The sequence below is a fragment of the Chenopodium album genome, chromosome 15, assembly GCF_948465745.1.
Source record: "Chenopodium album chromosome 15, dcCheAlbu1.1, whole genome shotgun sequence".
In the NCBI taxonomy this organism is placed as follows: Eukaryota; Viridiplantae; Streptophyta; class Magnoliopsida; order Caryophyllales; family Amaranthaceae; genus Chenopodium; species Chenopodium album.
Window position 1 is genome coordinate 4,620,112 of NC_137848.1, and position 17,212 is coordinate 4,637,323.

Sequence of the window (17,212 nt, forward strand, 5' to 3'; positions counted from 1 at the left end):
ATCAATCTGATCAATTGGTCAATAGTACTTCCTATTACATTGGGGGGCCTAACTAGGGTTTCATTCCACTCCATGCAAAATATCCTCTCTTTTTTTTCTAGTTTTTGGTAAATGATCATGAATTCATGAGGCAACAAGTGTACGTTCACTTAGTACATGAATAATGTGATGAGATAAAAATGAACCCAAAAAAAAAAACCCTTAGAAAAAATAAAAGCAAGTGCAAGTGACACATCCTATCAACATAGAATTAGGACAAAATTAAAGCATCCCTTTCAGGTAGGAGTAGTGACCTGACAACGCAACGCTGGCAATATTTATTTAATTTGATTTTTATAATTATATAATGTAATAGAGTGTGAATTTCAAGCTTTTCCAATCATTAATTTATATGAAAAAAATGTAAGTGGAGATAAAAAGGTGATTCCTAATTCCTAAACCCTAATAACCAATAAATTGTACGGGAAAAAAAAAATTCTTGTTAATTTTTTTTAGGTTTGATTTATATAAGGGTTCAATGGTACATAATTTAATTATCATCACCATCATCACTCTATGATTGAGTGTTTTCTACTATTATTAATTAAGCACCACTAATTAAGTTCTTGTTAAGTAATTATTAGTTAAATCCTTAGGCTTTAATGCTAACACACCTAAATGGGAAAGACGGCTGACGATGACATCAAGAATGATCTACGAGTAATGATAAAATTAGTAACTCTCTAATTAAGTGATAATTTTATAAGTGTTGATTCCCTAATTACAAGAATTTGTTTTAGTTGAGAGTGATTATTGGATGTTATTACTTCAAAGAATATATGCGTATTTAAAATCTTTGTCACTTAGAAGGGCCGCATATGTTCTACTAATTAGTTATATTAAATTTTTAATTAACATGAATGCAGTATTGCCTTAGATTAGTGACAACTATAACAATAAATAGTATTAAAAATGACAATTTTCCTTTAGAAAAGATCTCTTTGCACTTAATTATGGGACTTATCTTTTCCTTATTGACCAACAAGAATTAACTAGTAATTCTTAATTACTCCACATAATATTGCACTCATGTTCACAAACATTACATTTTTGTTTGATGTGATTGTAATTGAGGTCAAGTACACATAAAAAAAGCATCATTAGTGGATCCAAAACTTTGTTAATCAACTTTTTGATTGGACAAGTGTCAATTAATAACTCCTCTTTAACTCAAATGAATGAAATATAATATATACTTAAAAAAAAAAAAATTTACTTTTTTTTTAATCAAGCTTAGCTTCAACTTTTGAGAATATATAATATAAAAAAGTTGATTTTTTTTTTTTTGGTTGTTTTTTTTTTTAGTACTCTTTAGAGAGTGGGGTAGAGAGTGTTTTAGAGAGAAAGAGAGTTTTCAAAAGAAACTCAATTGGCTCTAAAAGGACAAATGCCCACTAAAAATGTTTCTTTATTAATCCAAAAACTATATATTATAATATCTATTTATTGTACACTTTAAAAGAAAAAACTTAAATTTTTTTTTTTTAATAATAAAAAGGAAGGAAAAAAAAAGGGACTAATTGGTGTCAAACAAAATGAGGATGAGCTCCATCCAACTTCCTAGAAGGTGGAAAATTCTTTTGCTTAATTTAATGAAAAGCAAAAGAATTTTCACCCATTTACCTTGATGGTTTATGCTCACAAATTTGATGCCTCAGGTGTTGAATTCCCTACATACCTATATATATTTGTGCAATTTAAATTCTTTAACAACCTATATTACTTAGACAACTAGCTAGTATTTACAATTTGTTAATTAGCTTAATAGAAGATGCTGGAAATATGTATAACTTAGACATGCATGAAGAGTACCAACAATACAATTATTGCAACATGATACTTCTATTGTGCATCTTTTAAGGATGTCCAAGTAATTTATATACTCCCTCCAATCTAAAGTTATGGACTTAGTTGACTTTGCGAAGACCTTTAAAATTATTTGTTGAATAATGTTATTACAAATTGCAAGTGGAGTTAAAATAGAGAAGAGTTGAAGTGATTGGATGAGGGAAAGAAATCAATGGTTGATGTGATTACAAGGAGAAAATGAAGATATAGTATTTTAATAGTAGCTAACTTTTACTTAAAATGGAAAGGAATATGTATTTTAGGACATATTAAAAAGGTAATGTGAAATTAATTATGAAGTGTGAGAACTAGAGTATTCTATAGAGCAAAGAACATCTAACTTAAATTAGATACAACCTCTATATAAGTATTTGGTAAAACTTAAACAATTAACCCTATTAGTATATATACTGGATTTTCAGTTAATAAGTCAAGTGAATTATTAACTAATAATTAATTGTCAAACAAGTTAAATGCAATGAAAGTTGCAAACAAACAATGTGTAACTTTCTATATTATACTGAAAATTAGTATAAGTGTAAGACGGTCTCATACAAACTTGCTATTTAATCGGTGTGATTATGTGAGGCTTGAGAAGAAAATCCCTTTTAGTTTTGACTTTTCTTGGCCCCAGTCCACTCTTCAGAGAAGTTATCAATTATCCAAATGGTCAATGACATTCAGTTGGGAAACCCAGGCCCAATCAAGATTTCATGTAACAAATATACAAAGCAAAAGGCCCATATACTTTGTAACCAAAGCAGAACAGAACCAATCAACCAATTGTCCCCAATATATATTTGGTACTCCCTATATTTTTAAGGGATAAATTGGAGTTATAGAAAACTTGTAAGACGGTCTTGTAATAATTTATTGTAAAACTAAAGCGGTTAATTGATTTTTTTTTTTTTTTTTTTTTTTTTTTTTTTTTTTTTTTTTTTTTGTGAAAGAGGTTCCATTTTAGTTTTCACGAGGATATCTTTCAATGTCATGTCGGCTTCCCATAGAACTAGTCTGTCATTAATGAAATTTGTTTTTGCTTAAGCAATATGATTATTATTGGTAATTAACAAGAATCTTGAAAGGAATTGTTAAGTAGAAAGTGAAAACACTTTGATGGTCCAAAATAAGTACACCAACTACAACTTAAAAATCACAAGTGAAATTTGGAATCTAGAGGCAGTTAACAGTCAAACTCAACAAAGATAATAGGTTGATTTGGTTGCTGAGATATTACTGTTCATGATTTTGGTTTAAAAGGGTATAAAGTTACGTATTCAACCTTAGCTTAGAATAATAACTTACAATAAAATAAGAGTAAAGCTTCATTTATAATTTTTGGCCAGAATAAATTCACAAAGCTTTATAAATTATAATATTACAAAGGAAGATAATTATTAATATTAATAAATAACTAAAGAAACGTGAAAAAATATAATAATATATATCTTGCTCAAAATCTTCTATCAAAAGAAGAATGTAAGATTAAGTTATGAGTTATGACAAGTTGGTTTACTTCTTCGTTATCCTTTCAATATTATAAGGGTTAATGGTTCATCTCTGGAATCACATCTTATTTTAACTTTAAAAAGTCAAACTTTACAAATTTTGACCCCAAGGTCTTATTTGATAAATGACTTTTGATTTTATAGACTTTTGACTTTTAACCTTATTCTATGGTCAAATCATTAAAAAAATATATTTTAAAGTATTCAAAACCAGCTCTTCATTAACCAGTATTAAAACGGTGATTAGGCAAACATATTTTAATAGTTGCTACATTTTCACATATTAAGCGATTGATTAGCACAAAAGTTGGTCATTAACTCGTTATGCAAATCGATTGTTGTTAACTGACTTGCCTGAACATACCAAATATCCTTAAGAACAATAATACTCCCTTCATTGTTATTTGTTGATTACGTTTGGCATCTTTTTCTGAGAGAAAAATAGTTAAAGTGTAGTCAATTAGTCATTAACTAACTAAAACTACAGAGTAACAATTAAGTAGTCTTATGTTGATTACCCAATCGGTCTATGATAGAAATCGGTCCAAATTCATGCTCATGATCAATTATAACAATAGTAACCTAATGTTCAGTATACAATTTTTGTACATACAATTTATGAATCTTTTTGTGAATTAAAATGCTTTGGATTCAACGCGTTGAGTATCCTCACAATAGGAGAACCTTGAATTTTGTACAGATTTCTTCAAATTCTTACTAGGTTGTTCTCCTCTCTACGTGTGTATGTCCTTGACACTTTTTAATTAAGGACCACATAAATTTGTCACTGATCTTTCTCATTAGCTCTATGTTTCACACACAATCACACATTTTAATATATCGGAAGTAGCATAGTAATTATGGTTAGTGTGTATGTCAAAAAAAATTATAGTTAGTGTCCTTGGTGACAATAACCTACTACTAGGGGTGCTAATTGAGTTGAGCAGCTCGCGAGCAACTCGTACTCGACTCAGTCAACGCTCGGTCAAAACTTGACTCGAGTTAGCTCGACTCAAATTTGACTCGACTCGAGATGTTAACGAGCACGAGTTGAGCAAGCTCTAACTCGACTTGATAAGCTCGTGAGCAACTCGATAATATAATATTAATATAGAATATGCAAACAAAGTTACTATCTTTAAACAAATTTGACACTTATTACGCCTTAATTTATATCATAAAAAAAGAAAGAGTAAATTTTTAATAAAATCTATATATATAATAAAGAAAACAATATAAATTGAACCAAAAATAAATAAAGGCATATAATAATAGAAGGACCAAAATTTTAACGAGCAGTTTGTGAGCTACTCGACTCGACTCGAAACTTTAACGAGCATGAGTCGAGCAAGTTTTATTTGCTCGAAATTTTAGCGAGCACGAGTTGAGCAAATGTAAAAAGTTTTCGAGTTGAGTCGATCACCCCTCAGCTCGTGATCGACTCGCTCGATAAGCACCCCTACCTACTACCATGACGAATATTAGTAGTTGCGTCATATTATTTAAATTTATGAGAAGTTGAGGCGATCTGAAGGTCAATACTGGATGAACGGAATATTACTGTTGTATTAATCATAAAAAGATATGTGGGTAACCCCAGCACAAATTCATCAAATTATTGAGGGGGGAAACCCAGAAGATACATAATAGAGTAACTTGACAATTCCTTCTCAGATTCTAAAAGGCCAGAGTTGGATGTCAAGCATACCTTTACTTTCTTCTACACTAGGTTACAGATGCGTTCTTTTTTTTTTTGCAGCAGGCAATCTTCCACAACCTGAACATCTAAAGCTTCCTCTGATGTCTGAACACAAACAGCAGTAGAATATCTAGCAGGTCAAGAACATCTGATGACAACGTTTACAGTTGTTGATCCACCATCGCAGATTCGCAAGGTGAACATAATACCAGACACTATATACAATCAGTGGTTGACTTCTTTAAAACAAAGTACTTTCTTAGGTTATGTTCCTCTTTCTCTAGCTCATATCATGTAATCATACACAAAGAAATGGGTATCAGGTGTTACAAGTGGAAGGCTATCAATGTACAAGTAGAAACGGGTCAGGTTTTCTCTTGCAATGGTGATCGAGTCAACAACCTCATGGTTGTTTGTGAGAACCCACAAATCTTTAGAGGTTACCCTCTTTAGGCTTCCCCGGCAAAATGGGCAGGACCTTGATCTTGAATTCCTGTCAATACAGAGTCAATTTAAAAGAAAAATACCCTTGTAAATAGCAGAATCCCATTTTGGCTTTAACTCAGTGAGAAAAGAGGATGCAAATAAGGGAAACAAATGATGAAACAGAAGAGGTTAAGGATGCCTAGGACTATTCACATCCTACCATCCAAGGAAATTCCGAAGGAGAATTTTCAGAACCATACATTGCCTTACCTATTCTCCTTCCCTTAATTCTTTTCTAACTGGCTCGGAAAGGGATGATCACCAAATTGTTACGGAGTAATTTATTTCGGATCCTAAACTAAGGTTTCAATTGCCAATATCAATGTCATGTGATCCATGTTACTTACCCCCTTATCCGGAAAGTACATCCTCTCAAAAGTAAGATATTAATATGATCAACCATGATATGTACCTATTCCTATCGTACCTGTTAATCAACCAAAACAAAGAATTGAAATCCCTCATTTGCTATACCCTCTTGCCTCCCCCAACTGAATAACCTTCCATTGAAAACAATGCCAAAGAATACCGAGACTTAAAGCAGTAAAAGAGGAATACAAGCATACCAATCATGAAAGCAACTGATGCACAAGGAATGACCGCAAGTGGGCAGCACCATCTTAGTGCCAGGTTCCATACAAATCCCGCATTCATCATCCCTCTCCGAATCATTATCAGGAAGTTTCCACTTGTCATCCAATCTCTTTCGGCTCATAATATCCGAGCTCCTAGATTTTTTGCTACCTTCTTCCAATTCAATTAGATTACCTTCTAGCAGCCTAAGTGACGGGTATATCACAGCTGCAAGCAAACATTTCCTAAAATTCTTCAAATTATGCTTCAAATGTGAACATATACAATAAGAAGAAAAAAAACCATCAAAAGACTCATTTTATTATACCATAGAATTCCCTTAAAGACGCCTTCTTTTCTTGGGAAGACATTGTTGGCATTCCATCAACATAAACCTAACCAAAAGCATTTATTTCCAAAATGTAAGTTTGTTGTCAAGGAAGCAATAAGGAAAAGGAAATTACTCCCTCTGTCTCGTTCTACTTGCTCCATTTGACCCAAATAAAATGAGATAGAGGTAGTAACGAAGAACATGTACAACATAGGGTATTAGGCAGACGCACCTTGTATACTAAAATTTGATGCAGTCCCAAAAAATTAGGGAGGGCATCTGTACAACTATAATCCATCAATTCTATCAAATATATGAAAAAGGGTGCCAAAGGACTGTAAGATAGTCTCATCTGAACACTATCCCCACAGTAGTCCCTTGGAAGAGAAGCTGCCCTGGAAATTTAAAAATACAAATTTAATTCTTAAATCAGTATGAAGCACTCTAAGAATCAAATCAAAAACAGAATTTGATAAACCCCAGAAAAAGGGGGATGCTACACAAATGCAAAAGGAATATAAATTGTCACCTAAAAAATATTATAAAATTATACAATAAACAAGCCCCTTAACAAATTCACTTTACCATTTCCATGATATATACTGGCATACACCAATTTTGAAGTTTTAACCATTTGCATGGTATACAACACCCAAAAATATGAATGAAAAAAACAGAAAGTGAGAAGAACTTCGAAAAATATATAAATAATTTACAAATTAGAGATATGCTTACAAATATGAAATATCCCATTATGTTCATGCATTAGAAACTCAACTTATAAAAACAGAAGATTGAAAAGCTTACAGATTATTGGCATGCTGAATATCAGCTTCAAGAGCTTTGATTGATTCTCTGTAAGAAGATTTGCTGGGCTGCTTCTGCCACATAAGTCCTGTTCTGAACCTTTTCACCAGAATTTTGTGACTAGAAAAATACACCTATGAAAACAGGGAAGGATTTTAGAGAGAGAGAGAAAGAAAGAAAGAGAGAGAGGGTTTTCTAGAGAGAATGTTATAAAGAAGAGCAATAAGGAAAGGAAAGGGGTATGTAGTGACAACTTTAAAAATTAGTTGCCATTAAAAGATAAGTATAAGATAAAGCACACTTGCTTAACATTGAAACCTTTTTCCTTCTCCAAGGAAAGAAAAGGATGTCTTCAATTAATCTCTCTTCCAACCTCTGTCTTAACTTCTTCTCCAAATAATTTTGTGGTCAGACTTATATTCAATTCCAATTATTTTTTTTTTAATAATTTTTTAATATATGTTTGAAAAATATAGTCAATAGTGTCGTCAATTCTATGTTAAAATAATGCGTCACATTTAAAATTTTCAAGCTAAACTTACTGAAATCATAATATAAAATATTATTTCTTAATTTCTTCAACAAAATCATTCCGCTAAATCATACAATGATATAAAGATCAAGATTATTAAGAATTCACCACAAAATTAATTATGACATATATTCTTTTAGGAAACCAATAAATTACTCCGTATTATGTGATGTATACCCAAGAAAAAAAGAAAAAAAAAAAAAAGCTCAAGACTCTTCATTTAACAGCCAAATTACCAAGAAAAGTGATGCCAGAAGCTGATCAGTAGAACTTCCCCCTGGACCCCCCCACATACCACCTCTTTGCTACCTAATTTAATTTTTAACTAAATGTTAATTTGTAGGTAAGCACTTCCTGAATTTCACCTCCTTTTTATAAGTATATTTTGCCTTTTTATTTTGGAGTGTACTCAACTGCTCATCATCAATAATTGATGACAAAGCCACTTTTTCTGAGCACTAATGGGCTTATTTCTGTCTTACTCAACAAAGATTAAAGGATGGCCCAAATAAGTAGAAACCCTAGGTGAAGTCCAATGGATCAAAATATGATAACTTAAGAAGTACCCAAATAATTTGTCAAAAAAATAAAGTACCCAAATAAGATGACCTATTATATTTGTTACAAGTTTATCACAGATGATTTTTGGTATTTTTAAAACAAGTCATCTCACTTTAGCTAACCTATTATGGGATTGTCTTATGCTAAAATTACTTTAGCAAGGAAAAACAATCTTAAAGCACACAGGAGAAAACACCTAAAAATCATCTTACTTTAAAGGATGATAACCAAGATTAGAAACATTTAAAATATCCTTTCATCAACATTTGGAACTAAAGATCATGGCATCGGTACGGTTCATATAATCATATACAGTCAAATTAAAGTTCAACTCTCGTGAGAATTATTGTTTTTAAGGTATGTTTTCATGAAGAACTCAACCTTGACCGAGGATATGATTGAAGTTATACTTAAACGATTTTACCCATGTGCCATGTCACATAGATATCAGACCAAGGTGTTCTTGAACAGTTAACATATCCATATTGTGAATTTGTGATGTGAAGGAGATTATAAGAAGAAATTGGGAATATCTAAAACTGTCAGCCTATGAGATAATTGGGTTAGAGCATAGAATCATGAAAGTTAGAGCTCAGCAGTCAGCACATAATTGAGTGTTTTCTCATCTTTGTCAATAAAATGAGAGTAAATTGCTATGTTTTGTGTGGTTTCCTTGGAATTGATAGAAGATAGAAGTCCTATTGTGTAATTAATTAATTAATATTATAAGCATTGCAAGGCTCTCATATTGTCTCCTTTGCTTCATGTTACAATAGTACATTGATCAGTGTGAGTAAGAGAAAAACAATGTGTGTAGTTTCCTAGAACTTCACAGTGCTTGTAAGTTCATCATTCCTATTGAGAACTTTGTTCACTAGTACAAAAAGCATATTCAAGAAAAATGTACGTGTATTGAATTAGTTCATTTTAATTAAACCTATAATTTAACTAGGGACATTGATTTTGGCACTCCTAATATCGATTTTGACACTCCTCATTGTTAGTAGAGCACAAAAAATTGTGTTCTCACAATGGGAGTGCCCAAATCAGCTTTTAGAGAGCCAAGACACTTGCTGATAAATAGCTTAGGTTTTAGATCCTAACTACTACAGTATTTTGTAAAGTAGCCCTGGAAACCCTACCACAGCAAGATCCTTAGAACAGAAGTGGGTCAACTGAGAGCTGAGTAGAGTAATGGGCTCATAAAGAGATATCTTTGAGAGTAGATGGACACTGGTAGAAATTGGAATGGAAAATGGAAGGGCATTTTAAGACGAAAAAAGAACCCTGATGATAGGGGTATAATTGTGTTACTAATAATGGCCTAATGGGTGCACATTGCACAGCTACAGGACACCAGTCTAAAGAATAGAGAATAGTAATGATGGAGATTTTTTAAGATGTTATGGTAGACCACCTATGTTCGGAATGCCCAGAATGAAAAGGTTTTATAAAAATGTAATACGCTCCGTAATTGGATTTCTAGAATTATAATAATTATAATAATTATAATTATATATATATATATATATATATATATATATATATATATATATATATATATATATATATATATATATATATATATATATATATATATATATATATATATATATACGCGCGTAACTCGTAGGGCCATGGGGGTGACAATGTCACATTTAACTTCATGCAGCCAATACCATCCCTCTAAGAATTTAGGTTGGTAATCTTGGTATTGCTCTAGTAGTGTCAATGCAATAACTCCCACGAAAAAACCAAGATAGGGTACTTGAATAAAATCCAAAGAAAGAAACTTATAGTACTAGCAAACAAACATACAACCTCTTAAAGAGGACAACAATAATACTGATGAAAAAACCTATGAACCAAACAAATGAAATGGTACCTTCGAAATATGAAAAAACAATTTAAATGAACCTTTTTACTGGAATTTAGTGAGGGTCACAGTACCTACTGATGAAATTTGGACCAACCTTGATTTGTGTTCATATGAAAGAAAAACACCACTCTTCATGGCTTTTTTGAGCTTTTAAAAGGTAATGTTGACTTGGTCTAAAGGGACAAAAAAGAAAAGAGAGATTTAGAAAAACAATTATACTGCAAGTGCACATAAATAAAAGAGAAGGGGGACAAATGAAATAGAATACTTAAACACAAAATAATGGCATGCAAAATCCAGTACCCTTGCATGGTAAAGATCCCTTTGATCATATTACAAAAACAATCATTTTGTCATTATATTTTTTATATTTTGGTACTTGTCCATGACAACTCCATGGGCTGAAAATAAGCTGTGGAGCGTGCACTATTTTAGTAAGGGACATTAATTGAAAACATATGCATACTAATGAGTGATAGCATGACTAATCATGGTACTCGTCTCTTTGACTTTTTATTTTATTTTTCAATAGTAATTTTTAAAATTTTCGAATGTTACAAAAAGTAAAAAGTTATCACTTTTCCTAAACATATTCTCTTTCATGTAAAAAAATAGGGGGAAGGGGGTTGAAAGAAGACAATTATCATATTTCATAAGGATATTTCAGTGAAATAATGATAGATCCTTAATAAGAGTTTGAGATAATATGACTATCGAGATTCCTAACCAAGGGAGTGTTTGTTAAGTGTCCAATGATAGAATAGAGCACTCAAAAGTCAAGATTTTAAGATGTAACACATATTAAGGAGGGTTAAACATTTAAAACTGTCATTTTAAGATAATCAAAAAATTGAAAGACAGATAATAATAATAGTGAAATAGAGAGGGTATGCAATCAAGACCACAGTTTAAGAACCACAGGAAATATTCTAAGATCAAATCAAATCTGATGGTTAAGATTCAATGATATGGCAATCTCTCAAATGTCAGCATAAATAGGTCCACACGGTTTGTGTATAGAGAGTTCAGATATGTGATTAAAAAGCGACCACAATTATTATTCTACTACGATTCTAGGCAAAGACAGCAAATAGGCCGATTCCAATTTACTCGAGTGCTTTCTTTGGCTTTAAAGTTGCATGGTGTATTCTTTTCCAAAGGTAAGTAAAAAAGTAAAGCTTAAAATCAAGCAAAATGACTTTACTCAGAAAAAGCAGATTCCATCATCTAACATTCATATAGAAAACTGAAATTGAGGAAAGTAACAGTTCAGAGCCGTGATTGAACATTGAACATTAAACACAGCCAGGGAATACGTAAATTACTCCTTTTTTTTTTTTTTTTTTTTTTTTTTTTTTTTTTGAATAAATAAAAGTAGGCCAATATTATGAAAGGGTCTTTCTGAAAGATCAAATCATGCAAATTTTAAATTTTATCACATAAGGTTGAGATAATATAACAATTAATTTCAGATAGAGAGTTTTAATAGCCATAATTGGTTAAGCATTTCCCGATTCAAAACTATTCCACGAAAACGAAAAGTAAAAGCAAAAGGTGCCCAAGTAAAAAATTTGCACCAAAAACCAAAGAGCACAAAAATGTTTGTTATTAAAACACTGAAAGAAGTTTAGGGTAGGAGTATATAGTTCCTCTCTCTTTTCAAGATCTTAAATGGGTTCATATTTCCAGATTCTGGCTTTACTTCTTCTCTCTTTACCATGTATATACTCTCAAGTAACAGGTATGTTATAATAGTACTATTATTAACTCAGATTCATTTTGAATTAAAATTTTAACATGTATTCAACCTTCAAAGCTAATTTATTCATAATTTCTCATATGATTATATGCAGAGTTTACCAGTATAGATTGTGGAGGAGATGGTAATTACACTGACAAAAAAACTGGGTTAGCATGGATTTCAGACAATGGAATTATGAATCATGGAAAAACAGTAGATATTCAGAGCTCAAATGATGAATGGGAGCCCTACAAAAAGAGAAGGGATTTCCCAACAGATGACAGGAAATACTGTTATACATTAGACACAAAGGAAAGGAGAAGGTACCTTGTAAGGGCAACATTCCTATATGGAAGCACAGAAACTGCTGACACATACCCCAGCTTTCTGTTATACTTGGATGCAACTAAGTGGGCAACTGTAACGGTGTTCGACGGATCGAGAACTTATGTTAAAGAGATGATCATCAGAGCACCTTCAAGCTCCATTGATGTCTGTCTTTGCTGTGCAACTACAGGGTCTCCCTTTATCTCTACTCTGGAGCTTCGACCATTGAATCTCTCGATGTACGCCACGGATTATGAGGACAACTTCTACATGAAGGTTGCTGCTAGGGTGAACTTTGGAGCTCCTACAAAAGATCCCATAAGGTATGAACCAATTTCTTGGAAAATACTGAGTAACTTTAATGTATGACAAATATACTCTGCATTGAATGGTTGTGATTTCTTTTATTGAAACGACCACAAATTGCTTACTATACGTGTAACATTTATACAAAAATCTCTTGACAGTCCACTATGTTTTTTGCAAAACCATGAGTATCAAATATAGAATTTTTTTTTTTCATTTAAGGTACCCGGATGATCCATTTGATAGAGTATGGGAATCAGACCAAGTTAAAAGGCCAAATTTTCTAGTAGGAGTAGCTCCGGGAACAGAAAGAATCGATACAACGAAGAACATAGAAGTTAATAACAGAGAGTATCCACCAGTTAAAGTGATGCAGACTGCGGTAGTTGGTACACAAGGGTACCTAACCTACCGGCTGACCCTGGAGGATTTTCCAGGCAATGCTAGAGCTTTTGCATATTTTGCAGAGATAGAAAATCTGAGATCGAATGAGACTCGGAAATTCAGAATGGAGCATCCTTATGTACCTGATTACAGCCATGCAGTTGTGAATATAGCAGAGAACGCTAATGGAACCTACAAGCTTTATGAACCTAGCTACATGAATGTGACTCTGGATTTTGTTCTGTCGTTTTCGTTTGTAAAGACACCAGACTCAACAGAAGGTCCGCTCTTGAGCGCAATTGAGATCAGCAAATATGTTCAGATTGGTTCAAAAGCTGATGCTCAAGATGGTAGGTTTGTGATGTGATACAGAAATAGATGAAATTTAGTGTCTAGTAGATATTGACTAACCTAAACAAACCCCAACTGATGTTGATAATGTTTTTTCTACTGGAAGTGATTGCACTTAATGCCATTCTTGCCATGCTGCCTGCTGAACCGGGGAAACAAGATAAAGGGGATCCTTGCACTCCAACACGATGGGAATGGGTAATCTGCAGCTCAACTGCACCACGTCGAATTACTGCGATGTAAGTAAGATTGTTAGAGTTAGAGCTAGTTGCATTCAGTTTAGTAGAGAAACTGTATACTGCATACTTATAACTTCCCAGGGTGAGCAGTCTGCAATGTCAACTAAAAACCAAACTGCTCTATATATATGCAAGGACCAATTCAAGATTTGAATGTGGGTGAAAAGCACCATAAGAAAGCAAGCAGCATGATCAAACTGTTCATCTAGAAAAGAATACAGATATCTTACATATCGAAAATTAGTACTAAAGGTTTCTGCTGGTTTTCCATGCAGACATTTATCACAGAGAAATTTGACAGGGGTTATACCACCTGAGATTCAGAATATGGATGCACTGACAGAGTTGTAAGCTTGTTTTTTCTGATTCATGGACTAATTGAACTTATATATATTTTCAGCAGCTATTCATTGTATTTCTAACATAATATCAGGTGGTTGGATGGTAACTCCCTCACTGGACCCATCCCTGATATCAGTAACCTCCTCAACTTAAGAATTGTGTAAGCTACAGCTCAAACATGCTTAGTATTGATAAGATTTCTGGCAACAAATTGATGATGTTCTCACACTTTTCTTCCGTGGGCAGGCATTTAGAGAACAACAGACTCAATGGATCTCTACCCTCTTATCTAAGTAGCTTACCGAGTTTACAGGAGCTGTAAGTCTCATAAAAAAGAGGCAGACCCTCTCCCAACTTGCCTTAAAACTCCTATCTCATGATGGAATTGCATGTAATTTAATACAACCAATTGATCTGGTACTCAGCAATCTAGAATTTCCTGTGCAGGTACATTCAGAACAACTACTTTAGTGGTAAAATACCTCCGGCATTACTAAGCAGGAAAATTAATTTCAAGTGAGTACACCTCAAATAAATGCAGAAAACTCAATAAACTAATTATCAGTCCCAATGCCCTCCAAGAGGGGACTCTTAGTGTATATAGCATCAAGCAATGTAGGAAGGTTATTGTGGTTCTAAAGCATATGTCTGTTGCAGCTACAACGGAAATCCTGGGTTAACAAAAGGAATGCAACTAGGGACAAAAGTGAAGCTGATTGTAGGAATTTCAGTGGCAGCATTGGTAGCTTTAATAATCCTAGTAATTTGGTTATTACTGCGGAAATTCAGAAGAAAGGCATCTCAGCAAAATAGTTATAAAGGTAACTTTCTGCATATTACCAGTATTGTCAAATACATCAAGGGTGAACAGCTTACAAAAATCTATTATATTTCTGTATGAAGTAGGGGGCTCCTTACATGCAATTACCAAGCCTCAGAACGGCCATAACCTCACACGAGGGGCGCATCTAATGGATGACGGTGTAGCTTGTTGCATTAAGCTGTCTGAAATAGAAGCTGCCACTATGAAATTTACCAAGAACATTGGAAGAGGAAGCTTTGGAGTTGTCTATTATGGTAGGATGAAGGATGGCAAGGAGGTCGCAGTTAAAATCATAGGTGACCCAACAAGCCAGGGAACCAAACAATTTTTAACCGAGGTAATCTTATCTCTACCTTTATATGTATAAAAGAGTTTACAATCATACACATTTAAGAAAGTGGCCAGGAAAGCAGTTCTGTAAGTCATGCAATTAAATTCAGCTCGAATGTGACACAATTCACAAAGCCTTAACTTTGCAAGTTCAACCAAACATGAATAGTACAGAACCATCTTACAATTTGGAAGCATTATAAAGCTAAGTTAGTAATCTTAGTATATTTAATTTTACATGAGAGAAGTCCAGCAATATCAATCCTAGATATTTAATGTTGCCTAATGAACCATATAATAATTGCAGGTTTCCCTGTTATCAAGAATTCATCACAGAAATTTGGTTCCTCTTATTGGATATTGTGAAGAAGCAAACCACAGAATTTTGGTCTACGAATACATGCATAACGGGACCCTGCGAGACCACATACACGGTCTGCTGTTCAAACCCAATTTCTTACTTATACTGTCTGTAATCATGTCTCAACTTATACAATCAGACACCTAATATAAGTAATCATCTGACAGATCCTATCAAACAGAGACAGCTAGATTGGCTAACTCGTTTGCGCATTGCAGAAGATGCAGCTAAAGGTATTACATTAATAAATTTTCTCCCTGAACTATATGGTATCAAAGACCTGCTAAATTCTGGCTTCACAGGCCTTGAATACTTGCACACTGGATGCAGTCCTAGTATCATTCACCGAGATGTAAAAACTAGCAACATCCTCTTAGATATAAATATGAGGGCTAAAGTAGCAGACTTTGGCCTTTCAAGAGAAGCTGAAGAAGATCTGACTCACATATCAAGCGTAGCTAAAGGAACAGTAGGATATCTAGACCCGGAGTAAGATTCTTCGTGAAACATCTAAGTAATCATTTCTTATTTCCTAACATGCTCTCTACTTAACTGTTCATGTACCTTGCTCCTGTAGGTACTATGCATGTCAGCAACTCACTGAGAAAAGCGATGTTTATAGTTTTGGTATTGTTCTCTTGGAACTGATATCTGGAAGAAAGCCCATCACAGAAGATTACGGGACTGACTGGAATATAGTACACTGGGTATGGTTTGTTTGCTTCATAATTCATGGGCATTATATGTTTAAACCATTGGATAAATTATTCTTACAGCAAAATATCTTAGGTAGCACTACAAATTTCCAACATATGAAACATGAAATTAATGTGGTTTTTGGCAGTCTAGCCTCAAAAAGTGACAGCAGATATTAAACTTCATTATCAAGTACACATGCAGCTAACCAAGAATAACATGCCATGCATTATGAATTAAAAACACCACAATTGATATGCAGTTGCTTGGTTAATATCTACAACACTACCAAATTATGTTTTACTAACATCAGTGATAAATTTTGCCCTTCTGTAGGCAAGATCATTAATCCGTAAGGGGGATGTTGGAAGCATGATTGATCCTTTGCTAGCAGACAGCGTAAAGCTAGAGTCTGCATGGCGAGTGGCTGAAGTAGCCATACAATGTATCGAACAACACGGAACCTCAAGGCCTAAAATGCAGGAAATTATCATGGCTATACAAGATGCAGTGATGTTAGAGAAAGGAGCAGAAAACAGCCAGAATATTTCTTCAGGTAGTGGAAGAGCACAATCTTCAAGAAAAACACTGCTGACAAGCTTCCTTGAGATAGAGAGTCCAGATTTGTCAAATGCTCGTTTAACCCCATCTGCAAGATAAGCATGTAAGATAATTCATGTTACCCATACAAATGTAGCTTAACATTGCATAATCATGTGTTGTACAAAATTACTTCATCTAATTAGTTAAGGTGATAAAGTTTGAATTTTGGGCATGTCCATTCCAATTCCTATTACACTCTTTGCACCACAGACTTTTGTCCGTTAAAAATTAGAAATGATTAATACAAATAAAATAGAATAGAACGAGACTAATCTTTGTCCTTAGGATAATATTAGCCCCATATACATGCTGTTGGAATTCAACTGACATTCAACCCTATCCAGATAACCATGATTAAAACAAATATAATACGAAATAATAAACTATATTAATACTTAATGATATGCATATGATCCTTAATTAACTCGTGCTCATGCCTAAGTGTA

The 17,212-nt window shown here is 33.3% G+C and overlaps 2 protein-coding genes across 5 annotated transcripts; one reads left to right on the top strand and one right to left on the bottom strand.

Moving 5' to 3' along the window:
- Window positions 1-4,958: 4,958 nt before the first annotated feature.
- On the bottom strand, window positions 4,959-7,618 carry LOC145581667 (E3 ubiquitin-protein ligase AIRP2-like). Of its 2 annotated transcripts, none has more exons than XM_081638690.1 (5): window positions 7,292-7,618; window positions 6,717-6,879; window positions 6,482-6,548; window positions 6,147-6,381; window positions 4,959-5,587 (listed from the first exon to the last, which is right to left on the bottom strand). In XM_081638690.1, exons 1-5 carry the CDS (start codon window positions 7,372-7,374, stop codon window positions 5,380-5,382), a joined length of 756 nt encoding a protein of 251 aa, XP_081494816.1. In that variant the 5' UTR covers window positions 7,375-7,618; the 3' UTR covers window positions 4,959-5,379. The 2 variants fall into 2 exon arrangements, with proteins under 2 accessions (XP_081494816.1, XP_081494817.1); XM_081638691.1 differs by lacking the exon at window positions 7,292-7,618 and adding an exon at window positions 7,070-7,287.
- A 3,722-nt stretch (window positions 7,619-11,340) lies between these two features.
- LOC145582751 (putative LRR receptor-like serine/threonine-protein kinase At1g67720) lies at window positions 11,341-16,959 on the top strand. 3 transcript variants are annotated; one of them, XM_081639760.1, is made up of 16 exons: window positions 11,341-11,423; window positions 11,953-12,004; window positions 12,117-12,654; window positions 12,860-13,371; window positions 13,479-13,611; window positions 13,887-13,958; window positions 14,045-14,113; window positions 14,200-14,271; window positions 14,401-14,469; window positions 14,611-14,774; window positions 14,860-15,113; window positions 15,414-15,540; window positions 15,635-15,700; window positions 15,770-15,956; window positions 16,045-16,174; window positions 16,500-16,959. In XM_081639760.1, exons 1-16 carry the CDS (start codon window positions 11,403-11,405, stop codon window positions 16,821-16,823), a joined length of 2,790 nt encoding a protein of 929 aa, XP_081495886.1. In that variant the 5' UTR covers window positions 11,341-11,402; the 3' UTR covers window positions 16,824-16,959. The 3 variants fall into 3 exon arrangements, with proteins under 3 accessions (XP_081495886.1, XP_081495884.1, XP_081495885.1); XM_081639758.1 differs by having other exon boundaries at window positions 11,342-11,423; window positions 14,857-15,113; XM_081639759.1 differs by lacking the exon at window positions 11,341-11,423 and having other exon boundaries at window positions 11,635-12,004; window positions 14,857-15,113.
- Window positions 16,960-17,212: the final 253 nt, after the last annotated feature.

Coding starts and splice junctions, on each gene's coding strand:
- LOC145582751 (XM_081639758.1), top strand. CDS start 11,403: ATGGTGTATTCTTTTCCAAAG. Junction 15,701..15,769: donor TGCAGAAGATGCAGCTAAAG/GTATTACATTAA, acceptor CTGGCTTCACAG/GCCTTGAATACTTGCACACT. Junction 16,175..16,499: donor ACTGGAATATAGTACACTGG/GTATGGTTTGTT, acceptor GCCCTTCTGTAG/GCAAGATCATTAATCCGTAA.
- LOC145581667 (XM_081638690.1), bottom strand. CDS start 7,374: ATGTGGCAGAAGCAGCCCAGCAAATCTTCTTACAGAGAATCAATCAAA. Junction 6,880..7,291: donor ATTCAGCATGCCAATAATCT/GTAAGCTTTTCA, acceptor TTAAATTTCCAG/GGCAGCTTCTCTTCCAAGGG. Junction 6,382..6,481: donor GTCTTTAAGGGAATTCTATG/GTATAATAAAAT, acceptor GTTTGCTTGCAG/CTGTGATATACCCGTCACTT.